Source organism: Macaca nemestrina, chromosome 1 (assembly GCF_043159975.1).
Source record: "Macaca nemestrina isolate mMacNem1 chromosome 1, mMacNem.hap1, whole genome shotgun sequence".
Classification (NCBI taxonomy): domain Eukaryota; kingdom Metazoa; phylum Chordata; class Mammalia; order Primates; family Cercopithecidae; genus Macaca; species Macaca nemestrina.
In genome coordinates this window covers 232,932,216-232,959,197 of record NC_092125.1, presented here as the reverse complement: position 1 = coordinate 232,959,197, position 26,982 = coordinate 232,932,216, and the positions used below count along the sequence as shown (strand labels likewise).

General features: G+C 64.5%; 2 protein-coding genes and 1 long non-coding RNA gene across 13 annotated transcripts in view; all 3 read right to left on the bottom strand.

The window, feature by feature from the left end:
- Positions 1-1,949: 1,949 nt before the first annotated feature.
- On the bottom strand, positions 1,950-2,942 carry LOC139355842 (uncharacterized). Its single transcript, XR_011607029.1, has 3 exons — positions 2,836-2,942; positions 2,279-2,347; positions 1,950-2,029 (listed from the first exon to the last, which is right to left on the bottom strand). It is a non-coding gene; the product is annotated as an uncharacterized lncRNA (long non-coding RNA).
- A 7,644-nt stretch (positions 2,943-10,586) lies between these two features.
- LOC105498300 (ring finger protein 223) lies at positions 10,587-17,214 on the bottom strand. Of its 2 annotated transcripts, XM_071068215.1 has the most exons (3): positions 14,315-17,214; positions 13,588-13,991; positions 10,587-12,197 (listed from the first exon to the last, which is right to left on the bottom strand). In XM_071068215.1, the coding sequence occupies exon 3, from the start codon at positions 12,186-12,188 to the stop codon at positions 11,439-11,441; it is 750 nt and encodes a 249-aa protein (XP_070924316.1). In that variant the 5' UTR covers positions 12,189-12,197; positions 13,588-13,991; positions 14,315-17,214; the 3' UTR covers positions 10,587-11,438. The 2 variants fall into 2 exon arrangements, with proteins under 2 accessions (XP_070924316.1, XP_011768615.1); XM_011770313.3 differs by lacking the exon at positions 14,315-17,214 and having other exon boundaries at positions 13,588-14,237.
- A 2,075-nt stretch (positions 17,215-19,289) lies between these two features.
- C1H1orf159 (chromosome 1 C1orf159 homolog) overlaps positions 19,290-26,982 on the bottom strand; it is a 30,657-nt gene continuing 22,964 nt past the window's right edge. For 9 of the 10 annotated variants that reach the window (XM_071068221.1, XM_071068226.1, XM_071068227.1 and 6 more), the window contains 6 exons: positions 24,415-24,510; positions 24,053-24,118; positions 22,182-22,316; positions 20,927-20,952; positions 20,799-20,829; positions 19,458-20,567 (listed from right to left, as the gene is read on the bottom strand). In XM_071068221.1, coding sequence (XP_070924322.1) covers positions 20,422-20,567; positions 20,799-20,829; positions 20,927-20,952; positions 22,182-22,316; positions 24,053-24,118; positions 24,415-24,510 — 500 coding nt within the window. In that variant the 3' untranslated portion in view covers positions 19,458-20,421. The other variant, XM_071068240.1, reaches the window with a different exon arrangement.

Here is a 26,982-nt window from a genome sequence, read left to right as displayed (position 1 = left end):
CAGGCCGGGGCTGGAAGCTGCCTCCTGGGTTCCCGTCCGTTCCCCTGGCCCCGCAGCATTTCAGTGCCGGCCCGGGGATGCGCTTACCCTTTCCCGGTGGCCTCACCTGCTCTCCTGTGACAGGCCCTGGAGGTCACCACGTGGCACTCCTCCTCCAGGAAGCCTTCCCTGGTAGCCTCCCCCATGGCCACTCAGTGGGAACTGCCCCCAGGTCTGGCTCCCCCATGGAGCCCGTTTCATGGGAAGGAGCTTAGGGTGCCAGGCCCAGCAAGTGCCCAGGACGTGCCTGGCGGGCGATCCCCCCTTCCCCACAGGCCAGGTGTAGATGGAGGTGTTGCTCACTGCTGGGTGGCCGTGCACAGATCATCTGAGCTCCTGAGCCTCCCTGAACCAGTGTGCAGGCCCTGGGGCGCCATGAGGTTGGACGGGGGCCGACCTCACGGGCTCTTGTCTAGAGGCGAAGACACAGGGAGAGAGTGAACGCAAATGTGGGTGCTGCCTGCCATTATCAGCGCTGAATGCAGAAGCAGGGACAGGGATGGGGCTGCAGGGCCAGCCCGGGAGGGCCCCTCTGGAGGTGTGTGCCGTACCTCATGGGGCAGGCCCAGCAGGCTGGCCAGGCCCGGGTGGACAGAATTTTGCGTTTCCCGAGAGCCGTGGCTTGGCTATGGGGTCAGAGTCAGGCAGAACGGAACCAATAGTCCCGGCAGGCCAAGGCAGTCGGGGGAGAAGTGGTCAGCTCTGGGCACCCTTTTTTTTTTTTTTTTTTTTGAGATGGAGTCTCGCTGTGTTGCCCAGGCTCTAGTGCAGTGGCATGATCTCGGCTCACTGCAACCTCCGCCCCCGCCCGGGTTCATGCGATTCTCCTGCCTCAGCCTCCAGAGTAGCTGGGATTACAGGTGTGTGCCACCACGCCTGGCTAATTTTTGTATTTTTAGTAGAGACGGAGTTTCACTATGTTGGCCAGACTGGTCTTGAACTCCTGACCTCGTGATCCACCCTGTTGGGATTACAGGCGTGAGCCACTGCGTGTGGCCTCTGGGCACCTTTTGAAGGTAGGACGAGAGGAACTGATGGATCGGAGCCGGTGGGGAGTGCCAAGGGGGGCCGGAGGCAGGGCCGCCACCCTTGCCCGCGTGGGGAAGATGAAGAACAGGGTGTGGGGGGCGGGGACAAGACCAGGAGCTTTGGGTTTTGAAGATGGTGGGAACGAGGTGCTGCTGGCTTTCCAAACGAAGCTGCTGAAACCAGGTGTCTGAGTTTGGAGCTCAGAGCAGAGGTGGCGCTGGACGGGCTGAGGCTCTGCGCAGACAGAAGAGCCAGGGCCTGTGGGCTCCCATCGAGGAGGAGGAGGACAAAGGGCCCTGGCCAGGGCAAGGTGGGAAGCCGGGAAACGCAGCCTCCGCACAGCCACGCGGAGAAGGCGCCGTTGGAAGGAGGTGGCACGGATGGCCTTGGAGGCTGCTGAGGACCAGCTGGGCCCCAAGGTCCATGGGGACCCTGAGAGCCACGTCCTCTGTGGGCTTGGAGGGCGGGACACAGCTCTGGAGACACGGGAGAGGACTGGCCGTGCTGACCAGCACCACAGTGTTCCTGAGTGGCGGCAAAGTTGCTGTTGCTGAGTTTTATTATTATTATTTCATTTATTTTTATTTTTTGAGACGGAGTTTTGCTGTTGTTGCCCAGGCTGGAGTGCAGTGGCGCGATCTCGGCTCACCGCAACCTCCGCCTCTCAGGTTCACGTGATTCTCCTGCCTCAGCCTCCCGAGTAGCTGGGACTACAGGCACCATCACGCCCAGCTAATTTTGTGTTTTTAGTAGAGACGGGGTTTTACCATGTTGGCCAGGCTCGTCTCGAACTCCTGACCTCAGGTGATCTGCCTGCCTCGGCCTCCCAAAGTGCTGGGATTTCAGGCGTGAGCCACCGTGCCCGGCCATGAATTTTAATTCATTCACATTTACAAATCACACAGCCATACATGCTTCTTCCGAGAGAAGCTGTGCTCAGAGGGGAGCAGAGGGACAGGAGCTGCAAGGAGTGGAGGCAGGACCTGAAGGAGGAGGAGGAGCTGGGGCCCCAGGAGAGGGACCTGGCCAGGGTGGGCTGGAGCCGGGGATGGGGTCCCTCCTATCCCCTTCCCTCCCTCCCTCGCCCCCCTTCCCTCCTTCCCCCCTTCTGCCCCTCTTTCCCTCCCCTTCCCTCCCTCCCTCCCCGCTTCCCTCCATCCCCTCCTTCCCTCCACCCCTCCCTCCCTCCCTCCCTCCCTCAGTCACTCACTCTTTTTTGCTGACATTCTGGCCTCTGGGGCTGCCACCCGAGTACAATGTAGTCCTGGGCTCTGGAGTCCTGTGCCTCGAAAGTAAGGGGCAGTTGTGATCTCGGACGTGGGCTCCAGGGCAGCCCTGACCTCGTGGGGGGGCTGTGGACGAGGAGGGTCCTGGGAACAGGGTGGCTGTTCACCAGGAAGGGGCAGGGCTGCAGCCTCAGCCTCCCCTCCAGGTGCTGGCAGCACCAGCCTCTGCCTGCGTGGGGCCCCGAGGTTTGCAGAGCCAAAGTCCAGCTCCTCAGTGACACCCCCAAGCTTCCTGACCTGCCCCGCCTGAGACACAGAGCGAGGCTCCCTGGGGCTGCACAGGCATCTGCTGGCCTCTCGCCCCCCTCCCTGTGCATCCACCCGTCCCTCTGTCGAGTGTCTCAGCCCCAGTGTTACGGCCCCGTCCCTCTGTCGAGTGTCTCAGCCCCAGTGTTACGGCCCCGTCCCTCTGTCGAGTGTCTCAGCCCCAGTGTTACGGCCCCGTCCCTCTGTCGAGTGTCTCAGCCCCAGTGTTACGGACCTGGGACGCTGCAGTTCGGGGAACAGCTTCTGCCCTCCGGGAGATGAGAACCTGTCGTCAGGCAGCTGGGTTGCTGAAACAGTGACCATAAGCTGGGCAGGCAGGCAGCTCCTTCCTTCAGCTCTGGAGGCTGGAAGTCCGAGGTCCTGGCCGTGGAGGTTGCAGGGTGGAGTGGATGGAGCTGCTGAGAGCCTCGGGGGCATGTGGAGAAGGAGGGAGCCCCACTGGCCCCAGGCCCTGCCACTTGGGGGAGAATTCCAGCCCGTCCATGTCCCTGGGACCCCACAGCCCCTGGCCAGTGACCATTCCTGGCTTTGAGCACAGTGGCCTCAAGCCACCATCGTGGGTGTTACCATGGAAACAGTGAGGGAGGTTTGTGTGGGGCCAGACTCCTCCTCTGGGCACTGACCTGCTCTCCTCACTCCTGGTGGCTCCACCCCGAGGTCCGCGGGGTGGAGGCGGAGCAGCTGTTCCTCTCCAGGGGTCAGTGTGGGAACTTCCTTGCCAGGCCCAGCGAGAGCAGCCCCGGGGGCTTCATGGTGTCCGTCAGGGCATGGACAGGCTCTGGTTGAAGGCCTTGTGGGGTCTGGACGTCCTCAGCTGGGGGCCTGGGGCAATTCACACCTGGGTCCTCCTGGAGGGCCGGTGGGCAGCTTCCTGGACACAAGGCCTTGGTGCAGGGGGCCGACGTGCTGGGAAGGTTGTGAGAGTTGGACGTGGTGCTGGGCGGCCTCTGGGCGGGAAGGAACTATTTAGAGAGGCCTTTGGGGAGGCCTCATTGAGTCAGGGTCTCCGCAGGACCCTTTCCTGCCCTGTGAGGGGCCTGGGGACAGGCAGGGCTTCCGGGGCTGTGACTGTGTTGCCAGAGCCTGGGGGTGCAGCTCCGGTGCCTGCTGGGCTGCCAGGACCCCACGTCAGAGTGGTGAGCTCTGGCCCAGCATCCATGTGTCTGTCAGCACGCATGTGTGTGTTCGTGTGTTCATGTGTTTGTGTGTGTTTGTGTGTGTTCATATGTGTGCGTATGTTCAGGTGCACACACGTGCGTGTGCATGTGTGCATGTTCGTGTGTCGTGTGTTCATGTGTGTGTTCGTGTGTTCATGTGTTTGTGTGTGTTTGTGTGTGTTCATATGTGTGCGTATGTTCGGGTGCACACACGTGCGTGTGCATGTGTGCATGTTCGTGTGTCATGTGTTCATGTGTGTGGTCGTGTGGTCGTGTGTTCATGTGTGTTTGGGTACACATGTGTTTATGTGTGCTCATGTGTTCATGTGTGTGCGTGTGTCATGTGTTCATGTGTTCGTGTGTGTTTATGCATGTGTTTGTGTGTTCGTGTGTGAGTATGCATGTGTGTCAGTGCACGTGCCTGCATCCTGAGGGATGGCGTCTGCTAAGCACTGGTTCAGGGCATGGCTGCAGCAAAGCAGAGGGTGCAGGGTCCTGCACCTGCCTCCCCCAGGCCTCCTTCCTTCAGGTCTCAGGCACTGGAGTCCAGGGTGACTCAGGGGAGCCAGTGCCTGCCCTGGCCCCATCCCTGCCCTCCTGGCTGTTGCCCTGGGCTGAGCCAGTTCCTCCAGCTTCGGTTTCCCCACTGCAGGGTCCTGCATCTACAGGGAAGGAGGCCTGGTCTGGGGAGGCCGCCCGGCCACTCCTTGCTGAGGACCAGGCTGCCACCTGGTGGCCGCCCACCCCTGCAGCGCCCGCCTGCCTCCTGCAGGCTCCTGGGTGGGCAAGGGCCAGAAAGGTGGGCAGAGCAGCTCTGGGGCCTGGGTGGGGGCGCTGCCTGGACCCCAAGGTCTGCGTATGTCTCACTGAGCCTTCTGCCCCATCTGTGTGGGTCTCTCCCCCTCACCTGGCCAGGCCGTGGCCTCCAGCCTCACCTGAGCTCCCCTTTGCCTGGGCCAGGTAGTACCACGGGAGCTTGTCTGGCAAGGAGGCCGAGAAACTGCTGCTGCAGAAGGGGCATCCGGGCAGCTTCCTGGTGCACGAGAGCCAGAGCAGTCCTGGGGACTTGCCGCTGTCAGTGCTGACGCAGGAGTGGGACAAGGCGCAGGGCGTGGGCTGCCAGCCACGGGTCACCCACATCTTGATTTGCTTCCAGGTGGGAGGCGGCGGTGGGCTGGGGCGGCCTCTGGGAAGGGCAGGCGGCCTTGGCCAGGCCCCTCAGCGCCGCCCCCACAGCCAGATGAGAAGTACGACGTGGGAGACAGGGAGCACTTGGATACCCTCGTAGACCCAGTGGAGCCCGACGATGGAGAAGGCGGGGGCTGTGGTGCACCTCAAGCAGGTAGGCCCCTGCACAGGCACCAGAGCCGAGGGCACAGCCTCACCCAGGAAGGCAGCTGGGGGTCCACTGGGGTCAGGGACGACCCCCTACCAGGGGAGCCCCCAGGCGCCTGAATGGCCACGGGAAGGAGAACCTGCAAACCCCTCTCCGTGACCCGATGAGGGTGCAGGAGCAGGCCAGGGTGGCCACGTGCAGGGGCACAGGGCCCAGGGCAGGGTGACCAGACGCAGGGGTGCGGGGCTGGGCCAGGGTGGCCAGATTCTTGGGGGGGGGCCTGGGGCAGCTGCCCTCGGTGGGGGGGGCTGTGGTGGGGTCTGCAGGGCCCCGGGGGGCTGTGGTGGGGGCCGCAGGGCCCTGGGGGGCTGTGGTGGAGTCTGTAGGACTCTCAGTGGTTGTGGTGGGGTCTGCAGGGCCCCGGGGGGCTGTGGTGGAGTCTGCGGGCCCTGAAGTGTTGTGGGGTCTGCGGGGCCCTGGGTCCCCCTGAACTTAGACGCAGGCCTCTCCCTGGCAGCCCTCAAGGCCACAAGGATCAGTGCTCGGAGCCTGGAGCGCTGTGTGCAGGAGCTTTGCAGGGCCACCGATGCCAGCGGGAAGGCCAGGCAGGGCTTCTGGGTGGAGTTCGAGGTGTGTCCTGACCTCTGCGACCCTCAGACTCTGTCCCCTGGGGCTGGGAGCACAGGGTCCAGGACTGTAGGGTCCAGCCCTGCGGGGCTTAGCGGGCGTTCTCCCCGTGTGCGGAGACGAGAGATTGTAATAAAGACACAAGACAGCGATAAAGAGAAAGCAGCTGGGCCCAGGGAACCACTGCCATCAAGACACGGAGACCGGTAGTGGCCCCGAACGGCTGGGGGCGCTGATATTTAATGGATACAAGACAAGGGGGGCAGGGTTAGGAGGGTGAATCTTCTAAGTGATTGACAAGGTGAAGCAAGTCACGTGATCACGGGACAGGGGGCCCTTCCCTTTTAGGTATCAGAAGCAGAGCGAAGGCAGCATACCTCAGCGTTTTCTTCTCTGCACTTACAAGAAAGATCAAAGACTTTAAGACTTTCACTGTTTTCTTTCGCTATCTACCACGCACTTCAAAGAGGAACCAGGAGTACGGGAGGAGCATGAAAGTGGACGAGGAGCGTGACCGTTGAAGCACAGCACCACAGGGAGGGGTTTAGGCCTCCGGATGACTGCGGGCAGCCCTGGATGATATCCAGCCTCCCACAAGAAGCTGGTGGAGCAGAGCGTTCCCTGACTCCTCCAAGCAAAGGAGACTCCCTTTCGCGGTCTGCTAAGTAACAAGTGCCTTCCCAGACACTGGCGTTATCGCTTGACCAAGGAGCCCTCAAGCGGCCCTTACGTGGGCGTGACAGAGGGCTCACCTCTTGTCTTCTTCGTCACTTCTCACAGTGTCCCTTCAGCACCTGACCCTACACCCGCCCGTTATTCCCAGGTTATATTAGTAATGCAACAAGGAGTAATATTAAAAGCTAATGATTAATAATGTTTATAATAATGATTGATAATTGCCCGTGATCATCTCTGTATCTAATTTGTATTATGACTATTCTTACTCTATTTTCTTTATTATACTGAAACAGTTTGTGCCTTCAGTCTGTTGCCTCAGCACCTAGGTTCTCTTCTGCCCACACAGGACAAGGTGGGGTTGGCCATCTAGGGCTCTGGGAAGGAGCCAGGGCTGTGAACTGAAGGCTCCATCACCTCCAGATGCTGCAGCAGCAGGAATGCTGGTTCCTGTACCCTGGAAAGGAGGGGCAGAGGGTAGAGAACAAGCCCAAGAATCACTGTGAGGGCAGAGGCCAGGGCGTCACCCATCGGGCCTGGGGAAGGTCGGGGGCAGGCCAAGCATCTGCCACCACGGACCTGAGGCTTCCCCTCCCACACCCTGGACCCTCCATCTCTGCTCACCACGGGGTCTGCAGGCAAAGAGGCAGGGTTGGGCCCACGAGCTCTGCCCTGGAGAACTGAGCGGCACCTCCCTTCCCAGTTGACACCACCTGAGTCATCTTGCTCGACAAGGATGACAGTGGGCCTGGAGCCGACTACATCAGGGTGGGTGTGCGCAGGAGGTGGGCCTGGGCCCATTGCTCCTGGGGGGCCCAGGAAGAACCAGGGTCCCCAGGGGAGGGGTGGGCAGCAGTCCCCAAGGGGTCCTCAGAGAGGCTGGACGGGCATAGGTCCTCAGCCCCTTGCTGGCCTGGAGTGAGGAGTGTGTTTGAGCCACCAGAGCTCCTTTGCTTAGTATTTGCATAATATTTGCATAGCATTTGCATGGACTTGTTTGTCCTCTGGAAACAGCAGCAGTTGGCCTCATCCCCTTTCAGACTGACCCTGAGGAGGAGCCAGGCCATGGCGGGTGTACATCGCCACGCAGGGCTGTCTGCAGGCCGTGGTGCACCAGGAGAACACGTGTGGCATTGTCACCACCAGCAGGGAGGTGGAGCGAGGCCGGGTAGGGGCGCGGTGCCAGCACTCCCAGTGCCCATCCCACCCTGTGCATCTTCAGCTGCCCAAGGCCCTTCCCGACCAGGCCAAGGAGCCTGTGGGACGCTGTGGGAGTGGGGAGGCTCCCACAGAGCCCCGTGGCTGCACGTACACGCCTGCATCTCTGCAGGGCGCAGGGGCAGGGTGCTGGGGGGCTGCCGGCAAGGCTGATGCGAACCACTCCCCCCAGAACAAGTGTTTCCGGGACTGGCCCAGAGTTTGGCTGGGTGCATGTGGGCATCCTGGGTGAGGGCCAGGCCCAGGGCTACTGCGTGCAGGAGCTGCAGGTGTGGCGGCCGGGCCAGGTGAGCCTGGCAGCAGGGGAGCGTGCCTACCATGGACCTGCACTGGGAGACCCCCACACCTGCCTGCATCCAACCCCACCGCCTTTGGGGACTTCCACGCCCCTCAACCCAGGAGGTGCAGTTCAAGCCTGGGCAGGGGTCACTGAGGTGGCCACATTCTCAGCCCGAGGCTGGCCGCCACTCCCCCCACACACCTCTCAAAACTGCAGCTTTGGTCTCCGTTGCACACCAGCGGCGCCCATTTCTGTCCCAGGCAGATTCCCTCCTGCTCCCCCCAGCCCCCGCCAGTGTGTGTGAGGGGATCCCCCAGGCCGCCATGGAGCCCTCGCATTTGGTTTTTCCTTATAGACTCACTGTCCTCACAGCCTGCTTCCCCTGCCCCAGCTTCCTCTTGCCTTCCCCAGGCACCTGAGCCACCTGGGGCCATCTCGGCGCCCCTCCCCGTTTCCTCCCTCCTCCTGCTCCACGTGGCCCCCGCAGTCCCTCCACCTGGGCACTCCCGGCAAACCCAGCTGTGCCTCAGCCTCGTCCTCCCCCCGCCCCTCCCCCCCGGGGGGTCGCACTCAACGCCTGCTCCGCCCGGAGGAGCCACCGCACAGGGCGCGGCACTTCCAGTACTTCGGCTGGCCGGACTACGGCGTCCTCGGCTTCCGGGACGAGGTGAACCGGGCCCAGAGCAGCGAGCGGGGGGCCGGGCCCGTGGGGGTGCCCTTCAGGTGCGGCGGAGCGGGGCCACGCGGGACGATGCGGGCGGAGCCATCGGGTGGCGCGGGGCGCCCCCGCCCCCCACTCCCATCGAAGGCCGCCTGGTTTGTCCTCAGCGCGGGCATCGGACGCACCGGCACCATCATCGTGATTGACATCCTGGCAGATGTCATCCGCAGGCAGGTGAGCTCCTCCTCCCTGGGTGCCTCCACCCTGCCCGGCAAGCCCCGCCCCTCATCCGTAGCCCCTCCCTAAGCGCGCGTGTTCCCGGGGCTGGACCGCGAGATCGACGTCCCTATCCAGCTGGTTCGGCGGCAGCGCTCGGGGATGGTGCAGAGGGAGGCTCAGGACAAGCTCGTGCACCTGGCGCTGCAGCGATACATCCAGGGCGGGCGACTGCGCCTGCGCGAGCAGGCGGGGGCGGGGCCCTGCGGGGCGGGGCCTCGCGGGCGTCGCCATGGTGACCGGCGGCCCCTCCCCACAGCTCGAGCCGCCCCAGGAGCGCGAGAACCAAAAAGTGGGCACCGCCCCCCGCGAATCGGGTTGCAGCCCCCGGCCCGCGTCTCCCCGGGCGCCTGCAGTGTGAGTGGAGAGCCGGGGCCGGGCCGGGGTCCTCCGGGAGGGACTGGGACGTGCGGGGCGCCGGGCTGAGCCGCTGCTCCGCGCGCAGGACCCCGCAGCCCTGGACGCGAACCTGCAGAGCCACGGGTGTTTGAGGAGCCCGCGTGGGGCCGGAGCCGCGGGCCGGCACTGTGTCCGGGACGGAGCCACAAGCTGTCCCCAGCTCAGGGAGGCCCAGGGGCGGCAGAGGGAGCGGCAGGCAGCGAAGCCCACCCGTGACCACGTGTGAACCCGTGTGCGCCACCAGCTCAGCCACTCAGTGCGGGTCTGAGCGGCCAGGACACCAGGCTGCCCTCACCGCAGCTCCCGTCTGCCGGCCCTGCCTGCTCCCGTGGTCTGGGATGTGGCCCCATCAGTCACAAGGTGGATGTTTGTGGAGTGAGGTGGGTGTGACATATTCATGTGGCCACCCGTGCAGCGTCACGCGCCTGGCCCTGCCGATGACAAGGGTGTGGGCCTGCGTGGGCATGACAGTGTGTGTGACACAGAGTGATGTCGCTGTGACCCGTGGCTGCACTCCCCACATCACCGGCTTTGCGGCCTTCCTGTGAAGTGCTGTGTTCTCCCTTCTGTGTCTTTGTTGGGACCTGGGGCAAGGGTGGGTGTGGTGCCCACAGCCGGAGTCAGCTTCTGTGGGGCCTTCCTGAGCCCTCCCCATCCTGGATCAGAGGCCCAGCTGGTTGGAGCAGGAAGTACCTGGGCTCTGGGGTCAGGGATGAGAAGGCCGAGGAGGCCTGCGTGAGCTGGAACTGGCCTGGGCCCTCCTGGCCGTGCCTGCCTGGTGGTGCAGGATTCCTGGGGCTGATGACAGATGGGGTAGGGCTGGGGTTGGCAAGCCTCCTGCCGAGGCCTCACGAAGCTGCACTCTGCCTCTTCCCCAGCCAGGCTGGCCCGGGAGTTGCCGGAGGGTCTGTGGATCTGCAGACTGCCGGCTGTTACCTTTGCTTCTCGGTTCCCACAGGGGTCATGGGTTCTGTGGCTCTCCCGTCAGGGACGCTGGCAGGGCCATGGGCATGAAATCCTGGAGGTGTGGCCTAGTATGGCCACAGTGGGGGATGGGGAAGAGAAAGGCCCCCTTTGTCAGCCACTGGGCTCTGAGCCAAGCTGACGCCCTCCCCCTGGTCAGGCCCCAAGCGTCCCCGGGGGAGTCTCACACCGGTGAGTCTCCAGTCAACTCCAGAAACCCCCAGCCTGTCCGTAGCCAGAGGGGCTGGGAGTTGGACCCCCTGAAACCTTGGGCCCACCTGTCCCAGTGTCTGCCGGGAGTCTAATCCTGTCAGGGTATCATCTGGGTTGAGGCTGCAGCAGGCGAACCCAAGGTGAGGCCCTCTTACCAAAGATGGATACAAATAATTTATTTTAAAATGTACAAGGGCAGCTGGAGGTTTCTGCGGTTACCTTGCACTGGGGGGCTGCCCTGCCTCCACTCTCTCCCCACAGTCAGAGGGGAAGACTGGCATCCCCACCCAACGGTGGGGCCAGCCCTGAGGGGGACATGTCGGCATGAGTCGAAGCATGGCAAGGCCCCTTCCTTCTTGGCAAGGGGCTTCCCTGGCAGGCAAGTCACACTGTGTGTGGGTGGCAGGAGCGCTGACCAGCTTCTCTCCTGGGCGCTTCCTGTAGGAGCCTGGTTTTTTATTTTTGTTTTTGTTTTTTTCAATTTGAGATAGGGTCCCGCTGTTTCACCCAGGCTGGATGCAGTGGTGCAATCTTGGCTCACTACAACCTCCACCTCCTGGGTTCAAGCAATTTTCCTGCCTTAGCCTCCCGAGTAGCTAAGAGACGCCTGCCACAACGCCCAGCTAATTTTTGTATTTTTAGTAGAGACAGGGTTTCACCACGTTGGCCAGGCTGGTGTTGAACTCCCGACCTCAAGTGATCCTCCCGCCTCAGCCTCCCAAAGTGCTGAGATGACAGGCATGAGCCACCGCGCCCGGTGAACCTGTGGTTCCCGGAGGCTTTGGGGACCCTCCTGTCCACCCCGTCAGGACCCAGCCTGGAGAGTGAGGGGCGGACAAGCTAAATGGAGCCTGGTCTTGGTGGGGCCCAGAAGGAGTCTTCAGAGATGCCAGGCCCCTTTTGCATCCTCGGGGATCGACTTCCAGTGGCTGCTGCGCCCTTGAGCCCCCCAGTGGGGGACCCACCCGTGGAGCTGGGTGAGGGCGGCTGACCTGTGCAAAGGCCGGTGGCCCTAGTTGTCAGTCAGAGGCCCGCGGGGGGAGGCGGCTGTGGTGGGGGCCGGGGGCCGGGGGGGCAGCGGCAGGCAGCGCAGGTTCCCAGTCTTGATCGCGCACTGCACCGGCCAGAGTGCCACGCAGAAGAGCACCAGCAGCAGGGCAGAGACCAGTGCCATGCGCCTCCAGTCCCTGCAGCGCATCCAGCAGCGGGCCAGGCGACCCCGGCGGGGGGCAGGGTCCTGGGCGGGTGCGGGTGGCTCGGCAGGCTTGCTCAAACCCACGTCCACACATACAAAGCTGGGCTTGTGGCCAGGTGTGGTGGGCAGTGGTTGGCAGCACAGCTTGGTGCCCTCCAGCCACACGGGCTCCTCGCGCCGCAAATGCGCTGGCATCCGGGCCTGCAACTGGCGGCTGGTGCGCAGTGCGGGAGCTCCGGCAGGCGGCACGGTCGTGGGCTGCCTGCAGAAGGGGCAAGGTACAGCCTCACCGCCGGGGCGGCCCACAGGCTGAGCAGCCGCCAGCCGGGCCAGGCACTCCAGGCAGAAGACATGGGTGCAGGAGAGCTCCTTGGGCGTCTTGAAGATGTTGTCATAGCCTGAGAAGCAGATGGAGCACTCCAGGGGGGAGGCCACCTTCTCCGAGCCAGGGGTACCAGGGGACCTGGGGCTGCCAGCCGAGCTGAGGGACCTGGGCATCGAGGCTGTGGAGCTGCTCCGGCGATGGGGGGGCACGGCCGTGTGCCACACCTGCTGGCCGGACGACATGTCTCGGAGCTGTGGGACAGGGACCGTGCTGAGCAACCACAGGCCGCCCCTTTCTGGTGGTCTTTTATCTCCCCCTCCCCTCTCTTGCCCGGAGATGCCAGGGAAGGGCTCTGTTCCCCGTGCGCCACTCCAGAAAGTTCCTCCGGTGCCCCTGGAGGTCATTCTGCCCCACGTGCAATCCTGCCCTCTCCGCCCCATCACACGGCTGCACCAGGTGAGCCTCCCACGGGACCCCAGGCCGTCTCCGGGAATGCAGGCCGTGTGCACGGGGGTCTCGCCGACTGCTCGGCAGACACCTCCTGTCGGCCCTGCCTCACCTGCCTGGCCGACAATATTCTGCCTGGGCAGAAATAATGGTGAGGATGACGATAGCCACAGTGGTCACTGTTTATGTCAGGGCTCTGCAAGGCTGGGCCCACGTCAGGGGACTCACATTGTGGAAAAGGCTGCCCAGAGCATGGGTGACTCAGCCAGGGCCACCCCAAGGGAGCCAGCGGGCCCTGGACCCTGGAGGATATGGCTCTCAGGCAGGCCAGGGGCTCCAAGTCAAGTGAAGTGAGTTTGAATTCGGATCCCAGGATGGGTGCCTGGCTTGGGTGGTGCAGGCCCGATTTGCAGGCAGCTATGTGAGGGTGGCGTGTGGGGGTCTCTGGGTCTGGGGACCGGGCTGAGCCCCGGGGGGCTTCGGGACGACAGGGACAGGGATCAGTGCCCAAGGAAGGTGAGTGTCAGGCACAACCTGGGGCCTGCAGGGCCAGCTTGTCTGGCTGCTGAGGGTCTGATGTGCACGGCGGAGGACTGGGACTTGGATAAGCCCAGCCATTCCCTCTGGGCCCACTGCCTGATGGTCAGGTGATGGTCAGGGCACCCTCAGCCGCCCACTGAGTGGGTGTTTCTTCTCCCTGACCCACTCCCACTTCATGGCAGGGGCCCTGGGGGACGGACACTGGGGGACGCTGCTCTGCCCCTGGGCGTGGCTCAGGTGGGCATCTCAGCTGACCTGGGACCCTGCTCCACCTCCCGCCCCTCCCCTGCACCCAGGATCCCCTGCAGGGGTCCCAGCTGGAGGGAAGTGGGCAAGGGTGAGAGTGAGCCTCAAGGGCCTGGCTGTGCGTCTCCTTGAGGCCCAGGAGGGTGCCCCAGAAGTGACTCCTGGCACTGCCCTCGCCCGCCCATGACTTGCCAGTGAGTCCCAGACAGGCTGGCAGGATGACAGGCCACCGTGACCATCTGAGTCACGCACCATCACGGTGAGGCCGTGAGTGCCCCAGGCACTGGGACCTGGGGACTGTGCACCCCACAGAACCGGTTCCTTGGCACCAGGCCCCACCCCTCCACGATGGTGCCCCACCCTGAGCCTGTGCAGGTGAGGGGTGAACACAGGCTGAGCTGGCCTTACCTGGTGGCCGGGGGTCAGCGGGTCCTGGGCATGGTCCTCCTCACTGGCCACGGCTGGGCTCCAAGGCCCTGGGCTGCCCTGCCCTGGCAGTTTGCTTCCTCGTCTCCGGGCCCAGCCCGTCCTGTGCTTCACCTGGCAGGTATCCCTCCCGGGGCCAATCACCAGTAGCTGTCCCGGTGGCACTGGTCTGGCAGGTGTGGCTTCTGCTCCGTCCAAGACAGGTGGGGACACAGGGAACGCGTGCGCCCTCGCCCGCGCAGAGCTCTGGTCTGAGGCAGGTGTGAGTTGCCGGGTGTGGGCTCCCAAGCAGGTCTATTTATACCCTGTGGGTCGTGCTGGCCCAGGGTGTGGCCACAAGCCTCAGGGATTGGCTGGCTTCATCCTCTCCTTGGCAGGCCAGGCAGCTGGAGGGCAGGGAGTGGGGTGAGGGTCGGAGCCAGGTGGGGGTCAGCACATTTGCTGCCGTCTGGGCAGCTCTGGGTTGGGGTGTGTGCTTGGACCAAGCCCTGTCTCCCTATAGCCCCAGGAGGCTGGAGCAACCGCTGGAAGCTGCTCCGCTGGGTTCCAGGTCCCTGTGGCCCCCGAGCTCCTGGGTGGGCTCCCAGCAGGGCCCTCCCCTGAGCCCCCCACAACCTATGCCCAGCCTGCCCCTGCCCTTTGCTCATGGCTGCCTCACCTCACAGCCCATTCCTGCCACTTCCCTGCCCATACCCACCCATGTGCTCACCTGCCTCATCCACACACAAACGTAGTTGTTCTCACACATGGGCTGTGTGTCCACACGCTGTCACACACATGCCCCTCGTGTCCACACAACTCATCCCGTGTCCACATGCTCACATATGTGCCGTGTCCACGATCTCACGCTGTGTCCAATCACACATGCCATGTCCACACGCTCTCACACGTGCTGTGTCCACACACTCCCGCACGTGCCATGTCCACACGTTCTCACACACATGCCATGTCGACGTTCACATATGCCATGTCCACACGCTCCCACACGTGCCGTGTCCACATGCTCTCACGCGTCTACACGCTCTCACAGTTGCCGTGTCCACACTCTCTCACACACATGCCATGTACAGACACACATGCCATGTCCACATGCTCTCACACATGTGCCATGTCCAGACCCTCACACATGCTGTGTCCACATGCTCTCACACACACGTCCACATGCTATCACACGTGCCATGTCCACACACTCTCACATACGTGCCATGTCCACTCACCACGCCATATCCACATGCTGTCACACACGTGCCATGTCCACACGCTCACACTTGTGCCATGTCCAGATGCTCACATGCTGTGTCCACACGTTCTCACACATGTGCTGTCCACATTCACATGCCATGTTCAGATGCTCACACATGCTGTGTCCACACATTCACACACGTGCCATGTCCACACGCTCTCACATGCCATGTCCAGATGCTCACACATGCCGTGTCCACACATTCACACACATGCTGTGTTCACACGCTCTCACACACATGCCGTGTCCACATGCCCCAGCAGACTACAGAACTGGTCTGTGCAAAGACCAGGGCTGGAGCTGATGAGAGCCGGGGGGCTGGGATGGAGGGTGTGAGAGGCCCAGAGGAGCAGCCAGTGGCATGGGCTGCCCCCACCCCCCTGCACACTCTGCTGCTTGCCCGAGGGCCTGGTATAGAGCTGCACCCCCAGGCTGTCCAGCTGCTGGCTCCCCACCTCACTGAGGCGTCTCTCCCCCAGCCCAGTGGACCTCATGCAAGGGCAGGTCTGACCTGGGTGCCACAGCCCCATCCCCGCCGTGAGGCCTGGGCTGGACCTGAGCTGGGACCGCACACACCAGCCTGGGGGGTGTCACACTGGGTGGGGCTGGGAGTGAGGGGCCCACCCTAGTGGGAGAGCTGGCCAGGCCACCCCACAGGCTGCCCTCAGGCAACTCCCCCGCAGGTGCCCGCTGACCCCTCAGTGAGGACCCAGAGGCTCCCCTAGTGCTGCCGTAAGCATCCTGGAGCCCAAGGGATGCTGGGAAGTGGGAATCAAGACTGCAGAGGCCGGGCAATGCCCCGTGGAGGAGGAGGATGATGGGGCTTGGGCTCAGGAAGGGCGGGACCCCTGCCAGTCCCATGAGGACTCTCAGTGGGGGGCTGGGGAGCTCAGCAGGGGGTCGGAGCTCAGCCAGGGAGGGGTGAATGCTCGGAGAGTGGGGCGAGGGCTGGGGGTTCAGAGAGGGAGGGGTGGATGCTCAGAGCTGGGGAGGGATGGGAGCTCTGTGAGGGGGTCCAGGGTGGCGGAGGCTATGGGGACTCCGTGTGGGGAGCCACTGCGAGGCCCAGCCCGGAAAGCGCTCACTGGAGGCTCCTGCTTCCTGAGGGCCGTGAGTCGGGTCGCGTGCCGCCTCCAGGAAGCGCCCGGGCCCCTGCAGCTCTGGGAATGTCCTCCCGACAGCTCCTGGGAATATCTGGGCACTGAGGTCACTCTGGGCTCCCGGCTGACACTCGTGCTGGCGGCGAAGGTGAGGGAAGGCCGGAGGAATGTGTGGTCTCGGGGCCAGGCCAGGCCTCCCTGTGTAGGAGAGGAGCCAGCAGCTCCACCTCTCCCAGCTCAGACCAGGCCGGGGTCGGGGTGCTGGGCTCTCGGGGGGCTCGGGATGGCAGCGGAGCAGCTTGGCTGGCCGTGTTCAGGGCATGGGGTGGGCCCGCCTGGTCCCCTCCATCGCAGCCAGTGGGCAGGCAGCTGGGTGAGCCTGTGGGCGTGTGTGTGATCACACGTGTGCATGCTTGAGGCCTGCATGCTGGCGTGAGCGCCTGACCCCTCACCTCCTTCACTTTCGGTCTCCTCACGCCCTCTCAGGGACTCCTTCCCCTCCAGGCCCCTGGATTACAGGTCAGACCCGGCACTGCCAGGCCTTGGGACTCGGTGTGGCCGGCGTGGGGAGGGGCCTTCCGGGCCTGGGCTGCTCTGGGGCCCCCCCAGTCTCGCCCCACCCCACCCCGCCCCATGCTGGGCCATTGGCTCAAATGCAGCAGCTCTGTTGGTTCTGGGGCTGGACTTCTTTCCTAGGAGCCCAGATGTGCAGAGGGGAGGCTGGTGTCGGGGAGTAGGGCTCTGGGACGTGCTGGGCCAACCCTAGGCCCAGCCAGTAAGTCCCTCCCATACCTAGTGAGGAGGGTGCGTCCCTCGCTGCCACAGGTCCTGGCTGACCGCGTGCTGCCCACCAGGGGCCAATCACAAGTGCGCAGGTGGGGGACGCGGGGAGCCAGCTGAGGCGGGTATACAGAGGTGGCAGGAGGACCCTGGGGTTTTGGTTTGGGCCACTGGGTGGGAGAGAGGAAGGGGACCCAGAATTGAGAGATGGGACCTGGGGGGCTACTCAGAGGGTGGGCTGGGACAGTGCCTGTGTCTGGCCCGGCCTCCAGAGCCTACCTGGCTGAACCTGCTGTCCGTGCCTGTTTCTGATTTTATCCTCCAAACCAGACGCCCAGCCTGGTGCAAATGCAGGAGTGGAGTTTCCAGCGGGGCGTGGACTCCTTCCCTCCACCCCGCTCCTCTCAGTCTGGCTCATTCCCTCTACCCAGCTCTCGGTCCTCGGTCCGGCTCCTTCCCTCCACCCCACTCCTCTCGGTCCCGCTCCTTCCCTCCACCCCGCTCTCGGTCCGGCTCCTTCCCTCCATCCCCACCTCCATCCCTGTCTCCTTCCCTCCACCCCACTCCTCTCGGTCCCGCTCCTTCCCTCCACCCCGCTCTCGGTCCGGCTCCTCCCCTCCATCCCCACCTCCATCCCTGTCTCCTTCCCTCCACCCCGCTCTCAGTCCGGCTCCTTTCCTCCACCCCACTCTTGGTCTGTCTCCTTCCCTCCATCCCCACCTCCGTCCCTGTCTCCTTCCCTCCACCCCACTCCTCTCAGTCTGGCTCCTTCCCTTCACCCCGCTCTCCGTCAGGTGAGGCTGCCGGTGCTGGGCTCAGGGTAGCCTTGGGCTGTCCAGTCCCTCCCTTTCTCCCTAGGACCAGGTGACCCTCCCAGCCCCAGGACACTTCTTGGGCCAGGGCCCAGGGCAGAGCCGATGCTCCCCCAGGTGCTCCCTGGCTGCAAACCTCAGGCTGGGGGTTTCAGGGACAGGGAGGCAGGTGTCTAAAGACACAGCCCTCCAGGCAGGGGACGTTTCTGCCTGGGTGGGGGGCACAGTTACGAGCAGGGGCAGCGCTCTGGCGTCCTGATTCCCAGGCCCTCTGCCCCTCAAGGCCTGTCCTGCCCCAGCTCAGCCCTCTCTGGCCAGGCCCACCACTGTCAGCAAACACGCCCCCACTGTTGCCCCTAATGGCCCACGGCAGCCCTCCCGGGCCCGTGTCCACAGCCCCATGCAGCCCGGCCGGCCCATGGAAACGCACGTCCGCACTCTGTCCCACCTCAGGTCCGAGCTGGGGGGTCGGGGGCCGCAGGTCCCACCTGCACAGGTTGTATTCAGGGAATAGGCCTGTGGCAGAAAATGTGCGGGTGCGGGGGGTGGGGGCACCCTGTGCTCGTAGCTCTCAGGGCCCCAACCAGGCAGCAGGTGGGGGCTCAACTCTCCTCCACCCCCGTCCCGCCTCCTGGCCCCCAGCACACGGTGGTGAGTGCGTGGGCCAGCCTGGCGGGGGCTTTGCTCCCCGACCTGCACTTAGAGAACAGAGGATGCTACGGGAGAGGGCAGCTCGGAATGCTGACTTTATATCAGCACCAGCGCCCCCACGTTCCCGCTGGCCCAGGTCCCGGGGACCATGGCGACACCCACAGGGGACTTCACAGAGGAGCGTGGGGCCCCGAAGGCCAGGCCGCCCCTCAGATGGGGGCCCGATGCTAAAGCAGACAGTGCATCTGAGACCACAGTGGAGCCCGAGCCTGGCGTGCAGGGGGCGGCCACAAACGCGCCTTTCTCCCAGGAACCCCGGAGGGACCCCGGGACTCAGACAGCGCCAGGGCCGCCTGGCAGGTCCAGCGAGGCGGTGACTTGTGGGGGTTCGATGTGGGCTGCCCCGCGTGGGCAGGGATCAGCCGGGCCCGGGGCCCAGGCAGGGGGTCCAGGCACGGGGTCCAGGCCCGGGGGCCCAGGGGGTCCGAGCGGGGCTGCAGAGCTCTGGAGGACTTTCCCGCACATGAATTTCTGCTTCGATACAGAAAGAGATGAAGAGGAAGCATCCTGCATCCCCGGAAATGGGTGGCCGTGTGCTTGGGGTCTCTGCCACACGGGAGGACGGCCCAGAGGCGCCCCAGTCTCAGGCAGCTGGTTCCCAGGCTGCGTCCTCCCCACTGGCCCGGCATCGGCTGCAATGGCACGAGGACAGGCCTCACTGTTCTCAGGGGTCTTGGTGCGGTGGTGCTGGAGGAGTCCTGCCCATCGTGGGCTCCGGAGGGCATCGCAGCAGAGCCCCCGGCTTTTCTAGGCAGAGCGGTGCCTGCCCCGTAGATCACACCAGCTTTGGCTGCCTGAGCCAGGCCTGCATCTCGGCTGCAGGTGCTGGGGCCTCATCATGTTTCCTGGGGGGCCCAGACCCCCCAGGGCCTCGATCTGATGCTCTGAGGTCTCACGGATGCCTGCTCCTGGTCCCATAAAGCCGACCGCTGTGGTGTGAAGGAGCCTCAGGCAGCCCGGGACCCCTCGGTGTCTGTCGCTGGGAGACAGAGAGACTCAGAGCCAGGGCTGTGCCCAGGCCTGTCCCAGGCGCGGGGCGACGCCAAGGGGTCAGCCTCCGGGTCCCTGCTGCCAAGCGCATGGTGTGGCCTCGGCCTCCAGGTCAGACGTTGCTGATACGGGCCTCCGCCGAGGAGAAGGCAGCGGGGTCCATGGCCCTGTCCAGGGGCCGCTCCCGCCTGACGTAGCGCGGCTTCCGTACTGAAATGGGTCAGAGACAGGCAGGGTCAGAGTGGGACCTGGACAGCAGGGACAGTGCAGGCCTCAGCCCCTACCGGAGGCTCTCGGGAGCGGGCATGGCACAGGCGCCCGGGGCTGTTTACGCTGACCAGATGGGAACCCAGATGCCCCCTGCCCCGAAGGTGCCCTCAGAGCTCCGGCTCGGGAAAGGGACGGCTTCCTCCTGCGCCGCTGCATCCTCTCATTCACACCCTGGGCCCCGGGGCCGGGACGAGGGCCAGGCTATCCCTGAAGACAAAGATGTGGGTCACAGAGCACCATGTACCTCGGGGCGACAAGCAGGCCCCAGCCCCGAGACCTCAAATGTGACCCTATTTAGAAGGGGCTTTGCAAGGGATTAACTTCAGGGTCTCAGGCGTGATCGCCCAGGGTTCCTGGGGCAGGCCCTGAATCAACGGCCAGTGCCCACCTGAGAGGGAGGCGGAGAGAGAAGATGCAGAGGCGGGGGAGACACCGTGGGACCGGGGGGGCAGAGACGGGCAACGCAGCCAGATGCCTGAGCCGGCAGGGGCTGGGGAGGCAGGCAGGGTCCTCCCCTGGAGCCTCGGGAAGCATGTGGCCTCGCCTGCCCCTTGGTTTTGGACTCTGAACTCTAGGACAGTCAGATTAAAGGTCTGCTGTTGAAGCTGGCAGGCCCGGGGCACTTGGGCACCCTGTGGTCTGCTGGGCCCTTGCGGACACAGCTGCTTTAGGGACGGGGCAGGTCCAGCCTTGATGGAGAACTGTCTGTCCCCTAAGGCACTGTCACCTGCCCCCATGAGAGACCTCTGCACAGGGGACGGAGGCTGGGTGAGCCCTGCTCATGGCCTTAGAGCTTGTGGCTGTGGGCCAGTCACTCAGCCTCTGTGTCTGTGGCCCCGCCTATAAAACGGGTCCTAACCAGGCTGACCCTTGGGTCCACCTGACCCAGTGCCACTGAAGCCACGGCTGCTCAGGAGGGCCTGGCGGAGGCCAGCTGCGTCCGTCCTTGGGCGGAGCTGGACTTGAAGGAGGGGCAGGCACTGGGGGTCTGCCCTGTGGTGGGTCTTCCTTTCCTGCAGACCCCACGTCTCAGGAACAGGAAAGGGCATGGAAGTCCTGGGGATCAAAGGGGGCGGACAGGGTGTGTTGGCCAGATCTGGCTGAGATCCGCAGCAGGGGGTGCCAGCCAAATCCGGCCCTGGCCCAGCCTCGTGGGTCTCTCTGGGGACCTGGGCAGGGGCGGCCGAGATCCAGAGCCAGGCAAACCCGTTTGTTTGGGGACACACCCACGAGCACCCTGGGTCTGGCCTAGAGATGGGAAACCCCACGGGAAGATGCTGCTGTTACCTGAGGACTGTGGCGGGGGGATCATTGCAGCCTTGAAAAGGAGAGAAAGGCAGAGTGAGGACTTGGGATGGCCCGGCACAGACACACGCGGCCGGGGACGCTCAGCCCAGATGACACGGGTTACTTACGGCTTCGCCAGGCTGCAGGGCTGGGGCTGTGGGGAAGAAAGCGGACAGTCATCCTGGAGCCGAGGAGCTGCCTCAGCATCAGTCCAGTGCGGAGTCCGCGGAGCAGCAGAGGCCCCCGGGGCTGTGGGGTCAGGCTGGTCTCACCCCACCTCTCCCCGCGGTGCCACATTCCTCCAGGGAACTCAGGGGTGCAGGGGCCTCCCTAGCACCCCAGGCGAGTCCCCTCTCCCCAGACCCACCTTCCCGCCTCAGCAGAGGGGACGAGTCACCCTCATGAGAAGCGCTTCCCTAGGCTCCAGGGTCCCAGGGGAAGGGCTGCCCTCCCACCCTCCCAGGAGGAGCCCCAGGGCCATGGGCTTCTGCCTCCACGGTGCCCCCACGGTGGCAGTGCTGTGGCATCGTGGTCAACCTGGCTTCTCCTTGTCCCGTGGCCACCAGGGCTGACCAAGCCCTGAGCCCTGCCCTGCTCCGAGGATGCCCACAGGCAGAGACGCTGAGCAGGCCGGGGCCTCTCGGTGCCCGGCTGTGCAGCAGCCCCTGGCAGCAGGCTCCTGACTGGAGGCTGAGCCCTGGGACCCCAAGAGAGGTTGAGAGGGGTGGACGGGGTCTCACAGCAGCCAGGTGGGGCTGCCCAGAGACCTGGGAGGAGGCCCCAGCTCGGCTATGACAGTCTGGCCAAGTGCTCACCTCGGGGTCCGATCTGCCGGCTGGACCATCTGCCTGGCAGGGACCCCGCGAGGGCCGGCCTGGACAATGAGGGCACCATGGACCCTGCTCAGAACTCGCCCCCACCTGAAGGCACCACAGGCACCACAAGGTCTCTCGGTGGGAGGGGTCAGTGCCCAGGCCTGGGGTGACCATGGGTACAGCATGGTGTAGCCTGGGGTGTGGGCCCTGCACCAGCCTGGCCGGCCCTGACCCCAGGAGAGGGGAGGGAGGGGCCGTGGCTGCCAGAGGAGTCCCGGCAAGTCCAAGCTGCCGAGAGCCACCTGGCCCCGCTCCACTCGCCCCTCGTCATGCCCTGAGGGCCCCGGGAGCCGCCTCTGCCGGAAGAGGGTTCCAGCGGAGGCTCTGGGCCCGAGGAAGGCCCCTTGGTGCTTCGACCATCAAATCCACACACAGCCGTTTCCAGGAAGTGACGGCTCTTCTCACGGGACCCAAAAGCCACGTGGCAGACCCTGGGGCACCCCATCCCCACAGCTGGGTCCCGCCTGCCTGTGGCCTCCTGTGGGGCACGCGCTGGTCCAGGAGATACCTTTGCTTCTTCTGTAGAAGACCCTGGGGAGTTTACTGGAGCGCTTGAGGTAGAAGAACCCAGCTACAGAGAGGATGAGTCCGGAGCTGATGAAGAAGGTGCCCAGGAAGAGGGAGGCGGCCACGCGCGGAGCCCCTGCAGACAGACACCGCTGAGCGGGCAGGAAGGACGGCGGCCCTGGCTTCTTGCCTCCTCGCCTGGCCCCCAGAGCCACCAGCGCACGGCAGACTCTCTGCTCCCTGAACACGCCTGAGTCTCACGGACCGGCTGTGGGTGCCGAGGGCTCTGCACTTGGCCTTGGGTCATCCCTGCAGGCTCAGCCATGCCTGGACATCTGGCTGCAGGGTCTGGGAAAGTGACCACCTGCCCCGGCCTCGGCTTCTCGCAGGAGCTCGGATGTTGGGAGCGTTACAGGATCTGGCCCTGGCCAGGCTCTGCAGAAACGCCTCTCCGATTCCAGTTGCCCCTGAAAGCTGGGGGACCAGGGGATTCTCAGCCTTGTTCCTTCCTCGGGAGTCAGCACAGGCCCTGGGGCCCCCACACAGGGCAGAGGCTCAAGCTGGCAGCAGGTGCTCCTGCTCCCCACTCACCTCCACCTGCCTGGGCCAGGACCTCCCCACTCACCTCCACCTGCCTGGGCCAGGACCTCCCCACTCACCTCCACCTGCCTGGGCCAGGACGGGCTGGGGCTGCTGGCCTGGGGCTCAGGAAAGTTGGCGATGGCTGCTGGGTGTGCTCTGAGATGCTGGGGGGGGGACTTCCCAACCCGGAGACACAGGCGTGTTTGCCATGCTTGGGGGCCTTGCTCCTTCCGACCCCAGCACAGAGCCACAGGAGGCCAGGAGCCCATCTAGGCCAACCCCACCCTAAAGCACGCCACTCAGGTCAGCGATGGACCCAGGCCAGCTCAGGGCCCGGGTCCATGCTCTAAAGACATGAGGGTTTTGCCGTCTCAGAACACAGCCCTCAGCCCCGGCCCCAGGTCCAGCACGTCCTTCTCTGCTGAAGGAGGAGGGTCTGCAAGCCACATCCACATCTCAGGTGGGTTCAGAGGCCCAGGAGACGAGTCTGTCTGGGAGACGGGCCCTGTGTCCTCCTGAGGATCAGGTGTTGGTGGCCCCAGGCCCAGGCAGTGTGGCAGCTATTCCTGTCCAGCCTGCGTGTCTGCGTCTCCTGGGGCCACAAACCCTGGAAGAGTTGCTAGGCATGGTTAGCAGAGACCTCAGAGCACCTGCTCCTCCTGGTTCCTGGGACTGTGACCGCAGGCTGGGGTGGGTTTGGGGCGAGGCAGAGGCAGGACCAAGCTGTGAGCGTGCCCCTGAGACTGTGTGTGGTGTGGCCGTGTGAGCCTGAGAGCATGTGGTGTGTCCATGAGCCGTGAGCGTGAACCTGAGCGTGTGTGGTGTGGCCGTGAGCCGTGAGTGTGAACCTGAGAGTGTGCGGTGTGGCTGTGAGTCATGAGTGTGAGCCTGAGAGCATGTGGTGTGGCCGTGAGTGTGAACCTGAGAGCATGTGGTGTGTCCATGAGCTGTGAGTGTGAACCTGAGAGGGTGCGGTGTGGCCGTGAGCTGTGAGTGTGAACCTGAGAGCGTGTGGCTGTGAGCCGCGTGACCCCGAGAGGGTGCGGTGTGGCCGTGATGGCTTCCCCTAACTACGGCCCTTTGGAGATGTGGTGGAGCCCTGGTGACGTTCCCACATCCCCACCCACTTCAGCTGACCCCAAGTTGCAGGGGCTGCCCCACTCTCCTCTGGTCCTGTTTTGCAGACCCTGAGCCTGCTGTGGCCGCGTCAGTGGTCAGGGTCTGCACTGGCTCTGACAGCCCCAGTCCCCAGGACACTGGCAGAGGTGGCCATGGCCTGCTGAGACTTACCGGGATGTGGTCGCCCGGGGGTCCCTGAGCTTCTGTTCATGGGGAATGGCGCACCCCGGCCAGCGACTGTAGGAGAGCAGAGCCGTGGGAAGCCTGTGAGCATGCAGCCCACAGGGACACCCACGAGCACCCTGAGGGGATCTCAGGCCGGAAATACGAAGGCAAGGGGCTGAGGGGGTGGAGCAGCCCTCACCACAGAGCTGTCCCAAATGGGCCAGAGGACTCGAGAAGAGGGGGTCTCAGGGCTGTTCCCCCAGTGGACAGTGGCTCTGGGGCAAGGTGGGGACACAGACAGCAACTCCCACAGTTTCTCCCACAGCTGGAGCTGTGAGAAGGAAGCCGGGGCAGCCGGGCAGACCTACAGCTTCTACACTCGGAGCCATTGTAGGCTGGGAGGGTTCCGTTCCCGCAGCGGACACAGCTGGCGCTCCCGTCCGCGTTCCAGTGCCTGTAGCAGCCTGTGTGGGGCAGAGAACAGGCATGTCAGCCAACGCGAAATCCACAGCAGCTCGGTCTCTTGGGAATGATTCTCTGGTAACTTCCACTCCGGACACTAACACGAACGTGTTCTGGAGGGTGGGCGGGTGGTAGACAAGGACACCCCCAGGGAGCGTGGCAGGGCCCTGAGCACTGCACACTGTGCGCTCCACACAGAGCACCCTGGCCCTGAGCACTCCACACTGCGCGCTCCAGAAAGTGGTAGGCGGCAGCATCCAGAATTAACAGGCCTGTGGCAGGGGCTTGTGCTCTGAAGGACTGGAGGCTGGGCCCAGCTTCCACCACCCAGCCCTCGCCCCACAGACTCTTCAAGAACCCCCACTGCGGCCGGGCGCGGTGGCTCAAGCCTGTAATCCCAGCACTTTGGGAGGCCGAGGCGGGCGGATCACAAGGTCAGGAGATCGAGACCACAGTGAAACCCCGTCTCTACTAAAAATACAAAAAAAAATTAGCCGGGCGCGGTGGCGGGCGCCTGTAGTCCTAGCTACTCAGGAGGCTGAGGCAGGAGAATGGCCTGAACCCAGGAGGCGGAGCTTGCAGTGAGCCGAGATCGCGCCACTGCACTCCAGCCTGGGCAACAGCGTGAGACTCCGTCTCAAAAAAAAAAAAAAAAAAAAAAAAAAAAAAAGAACCCCCACTGCAACGCCTGCCCCACGGCCTCCCCAGGACCCCCAACAGCCTCCCCCAGGACCCCCTACGGCCTCCCCCAGGACCCCCCATGGCCTCCCCAGGACCCCCCCATGGCCTCCCCCAGGACCCCCCCACGGCCTCCCCCAGGACCCCCCCACGGCCTCCCCCAGGACTCCCCCCACGGCCTCCCCCAGGACCCCCCCAAGGCCTCCCCAGGACTCCCCCCACAGCCTCCCCAGGACTCCACATGGCCTCCACCAGGACCCCCACACAACCTCCCCAGGAGCCCCCCACGGCCTCCCCAGGACTCCACATGGCCTCCACCAGGACCCCCCAATAACCTCCCCAGGACCCCCCCACGGCCTCCCCAGGACCCCCCCACGGCCTCCCCCAGGACCCCCCCACGGCCTCCCCCAGGACCCCTCCCACAACCTCCCCAGGACCCCCCCCAACCTCCCCAGGACCCCCCCACGGCCTCTCCAGGACCCCCACCTGCAATGCCTGGAGCCGCTGCCTCGAATGCCGTGTTCCCTCTAGCGGCCCAGGCAGGACGGGCCCACCCCCAGCAGCACAGCCTCCTGCCCCAAGCTGATCCTGACCCTCAGTCTGTCTGTCACCTCCACACCCTGGCGCCCTCCCCGGGGTCTCTCCCGGGGGATCCTGCAAAACCAAGCCTCATTCCCACCCCAGGCCGATGCTGCCCTGAAGCCTCATTTCTGCCCACCGGCCAGGGTGCCTTTAAGGACAGGACTTGACTCTTACCCCTCGACTTTCTAAGTATCTCCAACACTTAGCCCAGAGCTGAGCAGACACACGCTGGATGCTGACTACAGTGCTGCTGCTGGTGTGGGCCACGGGTGGACCACACGCCTCGACCCTTCCTCACAGACTGACCTGAATACGGACGGGCCGTGGCGACACGGTGGCCCCGCGCGGTTGTGACAGGGGCCGCTCCGCGGATGCACCTCTTGGGAGAATGGAAGCCCACCCACTCAGTCCTCCCGGGGCGGAGCCGCGTTCTCCCAGCGCTGGGGCAGCCTCTGTCTCCCGGCATCTCCTGGCACAGGGCTCAGGCGGACCTCAGTGAGGCTCACTCTGACCTGAGAGTCTCTTGCCCCGGAGGCCGAGGAATGGAGTCCACGGCAGGGAGCCCAACACCAGCTCTGCGCTGTCCCCAGAAGTGCCCACTGCCTCCCCGAGCAGACACGTGACCGGACTTCTCTATGAGCTGCCAGTGGCGGGGCCGTACGCAGGGAGAAGTGCATCCAACACCGAGGCCTGGCCCCTCTCCACATGCGCCTGACGGTTCCCACCCTGCGCCCGTACATGGGGCCACCTCGGCCCTTGGACCTCACGACCCGCTGGCCCGGCCCCTCCATGGGCACCGTGACTGCTGCATAGTTCGCCTGTGCCCACGCAGTGCCTGGGGTACACGATCCCTCACGGGAGACGCCAGCCCCCAGCACTCCTGCTGCCATGGGGGTGAGTGGGGTGGTTTCCACCTGGCCACCAGGGCTTCAGCCTCAGAGCATGACGGGCCCCAAGGTGCTCAGTTTCCTCCCAGTCTCTCTGTTCTCCCTCAGAGCGGTGCCCCCCTCCTCCTCCTACCCCGCTTGCACCTCAGATGTCACTGCCTTCCTGCAGCCTCCCCAACTCCCACACCCAGCCTCAGACCCCCACGCCCAGCCTCGGACCCCTACGCCCAGCCTCACTGGCTGCCTCAGCCTCCATCTTGGCCATGCCCTCCTCACAAGGCCCCTGGGTCCCCAGGAGCAACCCCTCTGGGTTCTTCCATCATGGGA

Bases quoted from the DNA above. Each gene is read 5' to 3' on its own strand.
- LOC105498300 (XM_071068215.1), bottom strand. From the start codon at position 12,188: ATGTCGTCCGGCCAGCAGGTGTGGCACACGGCCGTGCCCCCCCATCGC.